The 15,495-nt window shown below is 44.6% G+C and overlaps 1 protein-coding gene across 1 annotated transcript; it reads left to right on the top strand.

Annotated features, from left to right (window-relative positions):
* The first annotated feature begins 7,343 nt into the window (after nucleotides 1-7,343).
* LOC119334168 lies at nucleotides 7,344-13,544 on the top strand. Its single transcript, XM_037606784.1, has 6 exons — nucleotides 7,344-8,453; nucleotides 10,269-10,781; nucleotides 10,930-11,102; nucleotides 11,179-11,248; nucleotides 11,335-11,505; nucleotides 13,413-13,544. The coding sequence occupies exons 1-6, from the start codon at nucleotides 7,344-7,346 to the stop codon at nucleotides 13,542-13,544; spliced, it is 2,169 nt and encodes a 722-aa protein (XP_037462681.1).
* Nucleotides 13,545-15,495: the final 1,951 nt, after the last annotated feature.

Raw genomic sequence — 15,495 nt, 5'->3', positions numbered from 1 at the left:
ACTAGAGCTTAAATAAAATTTCTATGCTCATTATCAAAGTTTAATCTAGCATGAAACCAAATACTTGGATCGTCTTACTTATTAGCTTATTCATTTCTTTTTATTGTTTTTATTTTTAAACAAACTTGAGCACAAAGAGTTTTGAAAAAGTCAAGATATGGAGTTTTTCATTCATGCCCGCTAACATTCTCAACTCAAGGCTCTCAAGCACTTACTTCAATCATTGTTTGTTGAATTTTTTTTTGTCAGGTGGCGGGATTATACCAAAGAAATGATCATGCTTGGGTTTCACAGTGGCTTAAGTTCGAGTAATATGGACCAATATATTGTCTCTTTTGAGCTCTTGCGATCAATACTCATTTATTACCACATACACACTCAGTCAAGAGAATGCCGAATAATATTCACTACAGTGTTGCCACGGTGAACGTTCACAAACTCATAGCCGAAATCCATGCCGAAACGCTGGTGGATCGTTCATTGGCCGGCGGAGTCCTCAGCATAACATCAAGAGAGGTGACGAAGCCACATTTACACATGTACACATGCATAGACTAGCATGGCCATAGCACCAGCGAGAAGCTGAAGTGCCATGTAGTGCAACACAGATTTTGGCATAATCTCATTCACCTTTCAACTAAGTTCCTCTAGAAAACTTTATTCACAAGGGCAATTGAGTCTATTATATCAAACACCATCGAGTTAAGCTACTCGATTACTCTTTCTTTTAGAACAACTCTAACAAGTGTCAAACTTTTTATTCAACCATCATCATCATTTTGTTTTGAAAAGTAGAGATTGTGGCAATGACTTTCAAAGGATCACAAGATTGTTCCCAATCCAAACAAAAACTTGAACAAAGTGCATAAAAACATTAACTTGACAATATGGGGCCTAACTTGAGCAAGTGATTTCCTGATACAGATATAGAGCAATCATACTTAAGCAAGCATATCAAACAATGGGATACACGATTGCATAGTATTCATCAGATGAAGATCATTGCACAAAACTCTACCCATGCAAAAATAACTTCCCAAAGCATAGAACTTTGCAAGAACTAGTCTCAAGAAAATTATGAAAAGAGAAAGTGCAGTTTATTAAAGGAGAGTATGAAAAGTGGTTACCCCCCCAAACTTAAATATACGCAAGGGTAACAAGACTTTTTTGGACCTCCGCTTCGTCAAACATTTTTGATATGGCTGATAGAACCGGGCACTTGTAGTCGAAGACTTTGTTGAATCAAAGTGACCGAGTGGCTTGTGTGTGTTAGACTGTATTTACATATAGCTTTTGTATATGTCTTGTATATTGTATCGTACACCTTGGTGTACCCCTTATATATATGAGATAGCCACACCCTTAACGGGTGTCGTGCAGTTTCCCAAAACCCTAAGTTTTACATGGTATCAACCCTAACCGATCCTATGTCTTCCGCTGCTGCTGCCGCCGCCGCCTCCGCCACCACGATCGCGCCCAACTCCGTCGCCGCCGTCGCGCCGGCTTCTGTCACGGCGCCTGCGTCGCCGTTCCTCTCCTCGCGTCCCCTGGTTTCGGTCTACACCGGCCAATCTTCGATGGTAGGCGCCTCCTCGGATCAGCCACCGCCGTCGTCACCGGCCGCGCCTCCGCCGACCCTGGGGGATCCTTCGTACACCGGTCCGTGGATGGGATCGGCCACCTACGCCCCCCACGGGGCTGCTCCACTCCCGCCCGCAGGCCCCTACGGGGCGGTGCCCGTCCCCGCTGGATCGGCAGCCTACGGCCCGTACGGGGCTGCTCCACTCCCGCCCGCAGGCCCCTACGGGGCGGCGCCCGTCCCTGCCGGATCGGCGGCCTATGGCCCCTACGGGGCCGCTACTTCATCAACGGGCCACTACGGGGCGCCGCCCTACGCGCCCGTCGCGGCTGCATCTCCTGCCGCTGTTGCAGCGGCGCCCTACGCGCCCTACGCGCCTTCACCTGTCGCCGCGAACGCTGGGTCGGACAGGGCCCCGCCGCCGCCATTGCCCTACGGCGGCTACTACCCTCCGGCCATGGCTGCATCTGGTGGATCATCTCACATGACCTACTACACGGCGCCTCCTCCTGCTGATCATGCCGTGGCCAGCACGCCGTTCTACTTCGCGCATCTGATCCCAGTGAAGCTGACGACGGACAATTATCTGTCATGGCGTGCACAGGTGTTGCCACTTCTCCGCAGTCGCTATCTGGAGGGCTACGTCGACGGTTCCTTGCCGTGTCCTCCACCACATCACCCGGCATACCATGCCTGGGTGGCTCAGGATCAGGCCATACTTTCGGCGATCCAGTCGTCGCTCACCGAGGCGGTGTCCTCCTTGGTTCTCTTCACTGCCACGTCTGAGGAGGCGTGGTCTGCCCTTCACACTAGCTTTGCATCTCAGCAGCAGGCTCGTGCTCACACTCTTCGTACGGTGCTGGGAGAGACCAAGCTTCTTGACCTCAGCATTACCGACTACTTCGGCAAGATGACGCGTCTCGCAGACACTCTAGCCTCCATTGGTCAACCGCTTCGCAAAGAGGACTTCACCACCTTCGTCATGAACGGTCTGGATGACGACTATGATAACCTTGCTGAGAACATCAATGGCCGTGATACTCCACTTGAACCCCGTGAGCTCTACGCCCGCCTCCTTGCCACGGAACAGCGCATCAAGTCCCGCCGTACCAATCCGAGTTTCATGACTGCCAATGCTGCCACTCGTGGAAAAGGGAAGCCCTTCAAGTCAACTGCAGCGGGCAAAACAACACCATTGACTTTGCAGGCTCCGCGGTCGCCTGCCGCAGCCCCTTTCCCCACGACCGGGGGTGGTCGTTCGTGTGCCTGCTGCCCTTCTTGTGGCGTTCAGCTCCCTTGTCAACTGTGCAACATCCCAGGTCATGTTGCTTCCCGCTGTCATCGCCGCTTCAAGCAGGACTTCCTCGGCGTCGGCAACAATGGCAAAGGCAACGAGAAACAAGCTGCCTTGGCCACTCATGAGCCTGCTCGTCAAGCAGGCCACACTACATCATATCCCATTGATCCAACATGGTATATGGACACGGGCGCTACGAATCATTTGACGGGTGAGATGGGCAAACTCTCAGTTCAGGAGCCATACCGTGGTAATGATCAGGTTCACACCGCCAGTGGAGCAGGTATGCACATATCACATGTTGGTCAGACCTCTCTTTTAACTCATAAACAGAAATCTCTCCATCTTCGTAATGTCCTTAGAGTTCCTTCTGCTACTCGTAGCCTATTGTCTGTTCCTCAGCTTACTCGTGATAACAATGTTTTCACTGAGTTTCATCCTTTTTATTTTTTTATCAAGGATCGGGCCACGAGGGACGTTCTGCTTAGAGGTCGCCTGCGCGATGGATTATATGCACTTGATCTGCCTTCTGCCCCTCGAGCACTCACTGGTGTCCGTGTGTCGCCTACTCATTGGCATGCACGGCTCGGCCATCCTGCCACTCCCATAGTTCGTAGTGTTCTTCATCGTCATAGTCTTCCCGTTGTGTCCAATAAAGATGTTGCCACCGTCTGTGATGCCTGTCAACAAGGCAAGAGTCATCAGCTTTCGTTTTCTGATTCGAGTCGTGTCGTCAAAACTCCACTTGAGCTTATTTATTCTGATGTATGGGGGCATGCCCAAACTTCTGTGAGCGGTCATAATTATTATGTCAGTTTTATTGATGCTTATAGTCGGTTCACTTGGCTTTATCTTATCAAACGTAAATCCGATGTGTTTGATGTGTTCCTGCAATTTCAAGCTCATGTTGAGCGTCTTCTTAAGCATAAGATTATTCATGTTCAGTCAGATTGGGGGGGGGGGGGTGAATATCACAACCTCAATTCCTTTTTTAATAAGCTTGGGATTTCGCATCGCGTGTCTTGTCCTCATACACATCAGCAGAATGGCACGGCTGAACGTAAGCATCGTCACATTGTCGAAACCGGTCTCACCTTACTTGCTCATGCATCAACACCTTTTCGTTTTTGGAGTGATGCTTTTTCTACTGCCTGTTTTCTCATAAATAGACTTCCTACACGTCTCCTTGGGATGAAAACACCACTTGAACTATTGCTTAATGAGGTTCCAGATTATACTTTTCTCAAAGTTTTTGGTTGTGCATGCTGGCCTCTTCTTCGTCCTTATAATAAGCACAAGCTCGAGTTTCGGTCCAAACTTTGTGTATTTCTTGGGTATAGCTCTCTTCACAAAGGGTACAAGTGTCTTCATATTCCATCCAACCGTGTCTACATCTCGCGTGATGTTGTGTTTGACGAGAGTGTATTCCCGTTCTCGTCTTTGTCCATAACTCCCACCACTCCAGCCTCCTCCTTGCAATCCACCCCTCCACTGCCTGCTCAATTTGTTGATATTGCATATTCTCCTGCGTTGTTGCCTAATCATGCTGCAGGAATGGGTCGTGGAGTTCGCCTGGAGTTGCTGGAGGAGCCGGAGCCATCAACTGCACCCGACGTGGCGAATGGCCTTGTGCATGCGCCATGCATGCCTGGACTGGGCGCCTCAGCGTCGGCTCCGTCCGTGCCGGCCTCTTCTGAGGCTGGGTCGGTTCCGCCTGGGCCGGCCTTGCCCGGGCTGGTCTCCCCTGCGCCGGCCTCCCCCGAGCCGGTGATTCCATCTGGGCCGGCCTCCCCCGAGCTGGTGCTCCCATCTGGGCCGGCCTCTCCTGAGCCGGTGAGCTCGCCTGGGCTGGGCTGCCGCGCCTCGGTTGGCCTTGAGCCGACTGACTCGCCCATCCAGTCGAGTCTGTCGCCAGGGTCGGCCTCGCCTGGGTCGGCCTCGTCATCGCCTGTCGCCGCTGCATCGTCACCGGCTGCGTCGGATACTTCTTCATCGCCGAGGGCCGTTGCCACTGGTTGCACCACCTGCGGCCGTTCCTCTTCGACCACATACTCGCAGTCGATCCGGTATTGTGTGTCCCAAGCAACGCAAAGATGGGACGGTCGCCTGGCTTGCGGCATGTGTTGCTCATGTCAAGGAAGATCCTTCGGCTGAACCACGTCACTTCCAGGTTGCTCTCGGGATTCCTCATTGGCGTCAAGCTATGGAGCAAGAGTATCAGGCATTGTTGACAAATGGTACTTGGCAGCTTGTTCCTCCGGTCTCTGGTGTCAATGTCATTGATTCCAAGTGGGTCTTCAAGGTTAAGAAGCATGCTGATGGTTCTATTGAACGCTATAAGGCACGGTTAGTGGCGAAAGGGTTCAAGCAAAGGTATGGTCTTGACTATGAGGATACGTTCAGTCCGGTGATCAAACCAACAACTATTCGACTTCTGTTGTCCTTGGCTGTTACTCGGGGCTGGTTTCTTCGTCAGCTGGATGTTCAGAATGCCTTTCTTCATGGTGTTCTGGATGAGGAGGTTTACATGCGTCAGCCCCCTGGTTTTGTTGATCCTACTCGTCCTCATCATCTGTGTCGCCTGGTCAAGGCGCTCTATGGGTTGAAGCAGGCTCCTCGTGCTTGGCATGCCAGATTGGGCTCTGTTCTTCGGTCACTTGGTTTTGTTCCCTCTACTGCTGACACCTCGCTCTTCCTTCTGCATCGACCTCAGGTGACGATGTATCTTCTGGTATATGTTGATGACATCATCCTCATTAGCTCCTCGGATGCTGCCGCTGACCGTCTGATATCTTCCTTGAGTGGAGATTTTGCGGTGAAGGATTCAGGAACGTTGCATTACTTCCTTGGGCTGGAAGTTTCACGTTCTTCTGCTGGCTTGACACTCACACAGCATAAGTATTCGATGGACCTGTTGCGACGGGCAGGTATGCTTAAATGCAAACATGTCATGACTCCTATGTCTGCTACTGATCGTCTGTCTGTGTTTGATGGAGATCCTCTCACCTCTGATGACGCCACTGAGTATCGTAGCGTTGTTGGTGGCCTGCAGTACTTAACTATCACTCGGCCAGATCTCTCATATGCAGTCAATCGTGTCTGCCAATTTCTTCATGCTCCTCGGACTTCTCATTGGACATCGGTGAAGCGGATTCTTCGTTATGTTTGCTTTACTGCCTCATATGGTTTGCTCCTTCAGCCAGCACCGTCTCCTACGCTTTCTGCTTTTTCAGATGCTGACTGGGCTGGTAATCCAGATGACAGGCGATCCACGGGGGGACATGCTGTCTTCTTTGGTCCTAACTTGATCGCCTGGGCTGCTCGCAAACAAGCTACAGTGTCCAGGAGTAGCACTGAAGCAGAATATAAAGCCGTTGCAAATGCTACAGCTGAGATCATATGGGTACAATCCTTATTGAGAGAGTTGGGAGTTCCTCAAACTCAGCCGCCTGTCCTTTGGTGTGATAACATTGGAGCTACATATCTCTCATCTAATCCAGTGTTTCATGCTCGGACAAAGCACATAGAAGTTGACTATCATTTTGTACGGGAACGTGTTGCACAGAAGCTACTCCACATCAAGTTCATCTCCTCCAAAGATCAACTTGCTGACATTTTCACGAAGCCTCTTCCACAACCTCAGTTTGTAGGCTGCAGGCGCAATCTTAACATACTTTGTACTTCAGGGCATAGTTAAGATTGAGGGAGGGTGTTAGACTGTATTTATATATAGCTTCTGTATATGTCTTGTATATTGTATCGTACACCTTGGTGTACCCCTTATATATATGAGATAGCCACACCCTTAACGGGTGTCGTGCAGTTTCCCAAAACCCTAAGTTTTACAGTGTGGATTTGCATACGGTTGGCACCATATCGTACATGTCACCACACTAGGTCCAAACCTCTCCGAGAATAACACACAAGATAAAAAGAACATGGCTCGGTATACGAACGAAATTCGTATACCCAACCAGACAAAAGAAATAAAAGATAACATGAAGAACTACAAAGTTTATTGGTTTAGAGGCTTCAAAGGTAAATAATAAACGTTGAAGTGCAAACAGACGGTTAAAATATAACCCATTAACCTTGGCTCATTTCTTCCTCATATGTTTTAGACAATTAGTAGTGAACACAGACAGTAGCAAGGAACAAGCAACTGATCAGTATTGAATTGTTGAAGCCGGCCGGTAGGTAGGTGATTAGTAAACTCATGTTTTAATATATACTCCCTCCGTAAAGAAATATAAGAGTGTTTAGATCACTAAATTAGTGATGTAAACACTCTTATATTTGTTTACAGAGGGAGTAATATATAATGATTTAGAAATATGGTCTGTTGCTCCGCTAGCTAGCTAGCTTTATAATCCGGTCCCCATGGCCAGCTACTACGAATCACTTGCTAGCTTCAGTTCTACCACACAACCTAGCGAAGGCGGGGGAAAAAGAGAGAGAAGATAAACAATGGCGGAGTTCGTGCTTGGATTGACCAAGACGGCGGTGGAGGGGACGCTGATCAGGGTGAAGTCGGCGATTGAGGAGGAGAGAAGCCTGAGGGTGCGTGTGCAGGACGACTTGCTGTTCATCACGGGGGAGTTCGAGATGCTGCTGTCATTCCTCAGCGTGGCCAACACGGAGCGCACCAGCAATCGAGTGGTGCGCACCTGGGTGAGACAGCTTCGCGAGCTGGCCTTCGATGTCGAAGATTGCGTCGAGTTTGTTGTCCATCTCGACAAGCCGTCGCGGTGGGACTGGGTGCGGCGCCTCACCTCATCCCTCATCTGTATGTCAAGGCCGCCGTTGCCACTTGACGAGGCGGTCACCGAGATAAAGCAGCTCAGGACCAGGCTGGAGGATGTAAGCCAAAGGAACACCCGCTACAGCCTCATCGGCGCAGGCAACGACGACTCTTCCTCTGGCTCCAATCCCGGCCTTGTCGCGCCGGCCACTGCTGCTGAGGCAGCAGCAACAGCATTCCACATCCTCTGCGAGGTGTGGGAGGCCACAGGGAAGAAGCAACACGACATCGGCCAAGGTGACTTGAAGAAACTGATCGACTGTCAAGGCAGTGACCTTCAAGTGCTCTCGGTGTGGGGAAGTACAGGAGGAGGAGCCGCACCTGATATTGGGCCGTCGATAACTCATGTTATCAGGAAGGCGTACGATGATCCAGAAATCTGTCAAGTATTCAAAAGTCGCGCCTGGGTGAAGCTGGTGCATCCTTTTAACCCTGATGAGTTTCTCGAGAGCTTGCTCACTGAGTTCTTCGCCAACTCTCACCAAGAAAAAATATGTGTTGTCGATGATCTCAAGAAGGACAACCTCATGCAGCAAGTAAGGGAGCAGAGGTATCTCATCGTTCTAGATCAAGTATCCACTGTGGAAGATTGGGAGGCCATAAGAATGTACCTGCCGGACAGTAATAAGGGCAGCCGGATCGTCATGTCCACGCAGAGGTTAGGTATTGCCCTTTTGTGCACGGGGGAGCCCTACCAAGTATCCGAGATTACACGCTGCTCACATTCTCAGCCGCGCTTCTCACGTTCTCAGCCACTTCGTGCCATTTATAACAAGGTATGTACGTAACCCCCAACTATTTCCAAACATCCACAACTATTTCCAAAAATCCTTTAATCTTAATTGTTCATATATTAGTCCTTGTAACTTAGTGGTAATCCCACAGTACTTCAATTCCGGCACTGCCACTTTTTATAGTTCTGTGATTTTGCTAGTTTTCAGGCAACTGAAAGTTTTTGCAATACCAATCAATTTTCCACACCATGAAGTTGCACCATCTTTTGCTTGTTCTTGCACATCATAGAAAATGCAAGTTTAGTGTCCAGTTTATATGCAACTTTTGCATTATCATTATAAGTTATGATAAGTTATATCTTACTATCAATTTTCTATCTTGGTAAATATAATCCAAATATTTGGTCTTCTTTCAGCATAGTTAAAGCTCTCTCTTTATTTTTACTTGTTTCTTCTTTATTGTTCATTCACTATTGACGTTAAAGGACTAACTAAGTAACCTCTTTTGTGCAATTTTAGAGTCGATAACTGAATAAGGATTTCTCATTAGTCCGAAAAATAAATACATCCTAAATACTTTGTTCTTTGAGAGAATTTTTTTCTTGAAAGTTTGTTCCAGATCAGAAGTATTGCCTTGGATTATTACTACTAGAATGAACACAAAACTGTTGTCAACAGCCCAAAGGAGCCACATAAGCCAACATATCCCCACGAGTGAGTACTGAATTAGAAAAGAAAGGCCCTTGGATCTTAACCCAATTAAAAAACGTGACTGAAATTTACTAAACAAAATAAGGCAACTGTGCAATATTCGGTTCCATATTTCTGCATACGCATATACCCCAAAATTCAAATTTAGAAAAAATAATTCATATTTTTCACATTTGTTTTCAAGGAATCCCTGTTAATAACCAATATTAGATTAGATAAGTTGGAAAAGAATTCGAAGTATGACGTCGCCCTAATTTGATTTCCTCATCGCTGGTTCTTCGGGAAGCAGAAGACACCTATCATACCCTATGAAACCAGATGAAACATCAGCCTAAAAAATAAGCTTAATTACATGGTGATGGGGAAATGTGGCAATTAATATTCTGTCTCCATCATTGTCCATAAGTAAGAACATATACGTTGTACTCCACTTATCCCAATTTGTCGATGCAACATTAGGGTCAGGTAAATTAATTAATTAGTGCTACTCCCTCCATCTACCTCTCACGAAAATCAGATATTCCATATATTCTGGTTGCGATCTGTAGGAGTAGCCCCACATTCCATGCCATCATTAATTTCCATTGGCTGGCGCATTAGGCTGGTTGTAATGAGAAGTATCATATACTAGTATCCTGCATATGATACTAGTCATGTATTAGTATCATGTAGTACTTTATTTATTGCCATGCATGACACATAGTAGCATATCATTTATTATGATACGATATCACAATAGGATACTCAACCCTCTCTTTCTTCATTTAATTCTGTGACACCTCATCAAAATTGCCTAGTTGGCATGTATAATACTAACTATGATACTACCATTACGACCAGCCTTAAACATGATATCCCAGGGATTTGTGAATTAGTACTAACCGGGAAATGCATTAGTACAAATTGTTGGTTCGGCCCGATTTTCCTGGCGGACCCGACATGAGTCGTCATTGGCATTGATTTTCCGTTTATTATCTTGAACCTAATCACCACGCGGCTAAATTGTAATGATGCTCCATGCACGTGGACTGGAGGGAGTTGCTAGGTTCCTGCGGGTTGTGCAACTCGATCGATTGATCCTTTGATTATGTGCCTCTCTTATTTAACAACTCCCTTAATTACTCCATTTAATAATTATACTCGCAGGGCTCTGGTCACCGCAGTGGTATTGGTGAATTTATTCGACAGTTAAGATCCCGTGGTGTTATCTCCGTGTGGGGGGCTGGTTGTGATGAATCACTTCTCATCCCTAATTTGTGCCAAGGCATAATGGATAAGTCCAGAGTATTTGACGGACTAAAATTTCAGCACTACTTGGAATTCACTGTATCTGATGACCTTGATTTGTTGATGGAGATGGCTGCAGAATTATGTATATATTCTAATCCACAAGATCAACAGCACAAGATGAAAGACAAATTCCATGAGATGGACAGATCAAAGATCATTGAAACTTGGTGTACATTTCTGGCTGCATACGATGAGTTGTACCTCATCGTTATTATGGGTCTCAAATCCAAGGATAACTGGGACTTGATTAAAAAAAATCTCTTATTCGAGCCTACTAAATGTTGTGTCGTCGTTCTTACAGAAGATGAAATTCTGGCCAGACACTGTGTAGATTATGAATATCGAACCCACAGGTTGGAAGATATTCAGGTATACGTACGGGGGACTAATCATGATATACTACTACAACTTTCACTTAATGATATTTGAATGCTGATAATTAATTGGAAGAAAATGCATGTTCATTTATATTTCGCTACCATATACTAACCAAAATTTGTCACATTAAATATTGCAGCAGGATTATCAACAAAATTGTGGACAAGGGGGTAAAAGAAGAGAAGAGGAAAATTGGAAGCTTGTTAGGCGTGAAGATGATATGAATCGCATTGGCAATTGCTTAGCCAGACATGGTGTGATCTCTGTGTGGGGGATTGCTGGTGTTGGGAAATCAGCTCTTGTCAGAAACTGGTACTTCGAAAAATTGCACAACGGAAAGTACAGAATGTATGGCTGGGTGGATGTGCATCATCCATTAATTTTGCAGGACTTCTGTCGGCGTCTACTTTTGGATTTTTATTCTGATGATCTTCAAGCCAAAGAAACTGCACTTGTTGGTATGATGGAAGGCCAAGACCCTATTCAAGGGTGTTGTAAAATTCTGAGTGATAAAAAATGCGTCGTGGTTATTGATGGACTGCAGTCCACACACGACTGGGATTTGATAAAACCATTGTTCATGTCCCAACATTCTGAAAGTCATATCATTCTCATAACAAATGAAGAAAGAGTTGCCACGCATTGCACATATAACACAGATGGTATGGTCAACGTTAAATGCCTAGAAGCTGACGCAGCCATTGAACTCTTCAAGGTGCTCTCTCTCTCTCTCTCTCTCTCTCTCTCTTAAATATGCTAAAGTAAGAACGAGAGTGTAGAATTATATTTCGTACGCTCCGGCCAGGCCGCATGAGGCAAAGAGCAACTCCTCCCACGCTAGTACCCTATGAGCAGTTTATTTTGAATGTAAATTTCCTTTGATTGGTCGTAACGGTGGAAACCACCATTAGGGGTCATTTGGTACCAGTTGATAGTAAAGTTATGCATTGTATGTAGTAAAAGAATAATTATAGTAGTAACTGTACGCGACCCATAGCAGATTCTTTTTACTAGAAATAGATTCTTTTACTACTTCGCTCTTGTGCTATACTACTAAAATATATAGTGATGATTTTTTTTGGACAAAGGGTGGATTTTATTGACCCATAGCGATGAATGATTTTACCATTAAATTTACCTAGTAATATTCTCAACCATTTACTATGAGCAACATTTAATTTTGTTTTGAAGCATCATTATGTCATATATTATTTACATGATAATAAAAATTGCCTTATACCAACAAATGGTAACACAATTACTACATATATACACATAATAGCAATTTGCTCCATACCTGGTCGTAATGCAATTACCATGAAATGAGTTCTCCATTCAAAAGAAATACCTACTTTGACTAGTCATGAGGAGGTAATGGTTTTAATCCCATTACTATATTTTGTTAGAACATTTACCGAGGTTAGTGAGGTGCATAGGCATGGGAGCTAGTAAAAGCTTTAATCAGGTTACCACATAAACTAGCTTTTTTACCATGCCAGCCATTGAAGCCACGGGGCAGACAAGCCACGCCTTACAGCCGGTAACGGAAATTAATTCTAGTATTACTAGCACATATGTCTGTGTGTGCAACGGGAGAATTGTTAGATGTTCCTCATTTCACGTAATATGCTTGTGATGCCACTCCACGTCACTATGACAAACGTAGCAAACAATGTTACCCTCATCTCTAGCAATAGTATGAAATTAATGCTCACCTGAGTTTCACTAAAAGAAAAAAAAGATTTAAGAATGGAGGCAAACTTTGTTAAACTTGTCAAACTTGTGCTATTTTTTTTCTTTGAGAAAGTTAATGTTACTTGTCCACGGTATCCGAAAAACTACAACTCTTATGACAAGAAGATATAGAAAAAGATTGGTATGAAGGAACCTCTATTAAACATGGAGAACCGGTAATTCTGTTACTTCCTTTCCACAACTTTACCTTACTCGATCAACTGGCATAAGTACAGATAAATAGGATGTGTGTATGAAAATACACAAAATGTTGAAGGTAAGATATTTTTGACAACCAACTAACAATATTAGAGATGTAACCAATAGGTTAACTGAAATTTGCGGGCCCAACTATATTATGAATTTTCAGCAAAATGTATAGTTTGTTGCCTGAAAGCTACATTTTGTTGTGTTCGCATATGAATTTTCAACTGTCAAGATGCATAATAAATTTTTTTGTGAGAATCAGTCACTACTACATACATGAAATTCTCACCGTGAACATAACTTCATGTCACTGTTGCATGCCATATCCCGAGTTCGGTAACAACAAACATAATGGAGACACATATTTTCAAAGTCTCACATATATAAAATCATTCGGAAAAAGTAGAAGCTTATATCTGACAGTATGCTTGACACACCGGTTTTTGATATGGTTCAAGTAGATGGTAACACCAGGACGTGCACATGCATTAATGTGAAACTTGAAAAAGCATGATCATCTATCCCCAGTTTGTACTATTTCTCACCTTTTCACCATTCTTCTAGTACAAAGCGACACACAGCTTGGTGATGCGTGTTCGAAAAAAATACACTTCAAAATATGATTGTGTCCATGTTGTCATCTTTGATTAGAACTTTATAAGCTATGTGTTTGGAAGGCAGAGGGGTGGCGGCTGGGGAGGGATGTGTTGCGAGCAGAACGGGACATGCGCAGGTGGACTTCGAGGCAGTGCAATCGAGGTCGGCAGCATGCTGAGCACCACGGTGCCCACCGCAGCCGTCATCTCCCCATGATCCTCTTCAAACTCCCAAATCCCATTGTCCCAGCCACCGCCGGCGCCGCCATCTCCACCTGATCCACTCCAAGTCCCAAACCTCACTATCCCAGTCGTCGTGGTGCTCGTGTTCCTCCTAATCGTAGCAATCGCCCATGGTGTCCTGAAGGCGGCTTGAACAAATCCTTGCTGGTTGGTTTGTGGAGTCATGTAGACCTGCCTGTATAATTTGTCTACTCTGTCGCCACAAATGTCGGCACAGGTGCAAGAACGCGACGCCGTCGGTCACGTCCCCGAGACTCCAGCTCCCATGGAGCCGCCTAGGGCAAGACTATGTTAGCCATAGCGGCATGAGTGAGGTGAGGCCGCGAAGGAGGAGGGGCTTGGGGTCAGGTCGAGAGAAGGAGAGAACGTTGGTCGGTGGGGTCGCCGACATCGATTTGATTTCAATTGGAGGCGGGCGGACCGACCGCACGGAGTTGAGCAGCCAGCGATTTTGGGGATCCTCTGTTTTTCTCTCATTGAGATTATTACTCAGTGACATATTGTTCTTTTTTTCGATGAATTGTTCTGTTTTCTAAGAGAAAAATTGGGCTGGGCAAGCGAGAGAACTACGACAGGCGAGTAAAAAACCAATCGTTTTTTTCTCAATTATGGGTGTCATTGGTGGGTAATTTTCATCAACTCTGGACATACTTTAAATCTCAACCGTTAATCTTCAAAATTAACAGATATAAGAGGTGATGGATGGAGAACTATAAAATCTTCCGTCCTTTAATATTAGGTAAAGATAAAGATAAACATATATGCATGTCTTCTTACTATGGTTAGTTAAATGAGCGGCTAACCTGGCGGCGGGCGAAGCGCACAATTACTGTCTGGAGCGTACGATAAGGGGTTTTACGTGCACGCTCACTATAGCGCCACTGTATATATATGAAATCGTGGCCATGTAGGTGCCTTGGGCACCTTGATTAATAACCGTAGAATTTTCCTTTCCCACTCACATTAAATAGATTAGATCACTTTTCAGTGTTTCTATGCATGCACTAGACCCTCCGTGACAATTGATTTCTTGGTAGAAATGTCACGTGCCATTTGCTCATTGTCAATTGATTCATTTCCAAAAAATAATGTAATATAATCACTGTGCACATTCTTTTATAGGCTAATTTGAATCTCGTGCCTCCCAACATAAATACATGTGCGTTGTTATGTGTATGACGTATTATTGCACGATTTTGGTATGACGGTAGAAATGCATCATCAATTTTAGTATTTCCAAGGTACTAAATAACCAAAAAGATATTTAGATACTGTGGGTATGTCATATCCAAGGTATTTGAAACTATTAAATTAAACACATGTGACATAGCCATATATCACATTCCCAAAACTATATACCTCGACGTAAACTTATGTGTACATACCAAGAAATGTACATATCCTCAACATGAAATTTATGTCTACATATCCATAAATGTATATACTTATGTGTACATATCGCAATAGTGTAAATACCCAAAAATCCATCCCCGACGTAAATAAATCCACAAACAAAAAAAATGCATAGACAATATAATCAATACACCAATATAAAATTTATGTGTGTGTACATACACACAAATATACCAACAAATTTATGTGTACATACCCATAAATGTATATACCCCAATGTAAAATTTATGTATACATACCCTAACTTGAAATTTATGTGTACATACCTAAAGGAACTGTATTTGAGGTATGATACTCTAGTAATATAATAACTAAATTATATTTTATTTTTATGAAAACAAAAAAATCATCGATGAATTATATGGTTTAAACATTAATAGGCCAATATAAGACACACTACTTTGAAGTATCTTTACGTACCTTAGTACACGTTCATGCTTTGAAATTTTGAAGATTTAATGGATTGAGGACTATGCATTAATGGGTTGCCCACTAATACTGAATCAACGTCA

The sequence above is a fragment of the Triticum dicoccoides genome, chromosome 7A (assembly GCF_002162155.2).
Source record: "Triticum dicoccoides isolate Atlit2015 ecotype Zavitan chromosome 7A, WEW_v2.0, whole genome shotgun sequence".
Taxonomy (NCBI): domain Eukaryota; kingdom Viridiplantae; phylum Streptophyta; class Magnoliopsida; order Poales; family Poaceae; genus Triticum; species Triticum dicoccoides.
This window is presented reverse-complemented; position numbering and strand designations above follow the sequence as displayed.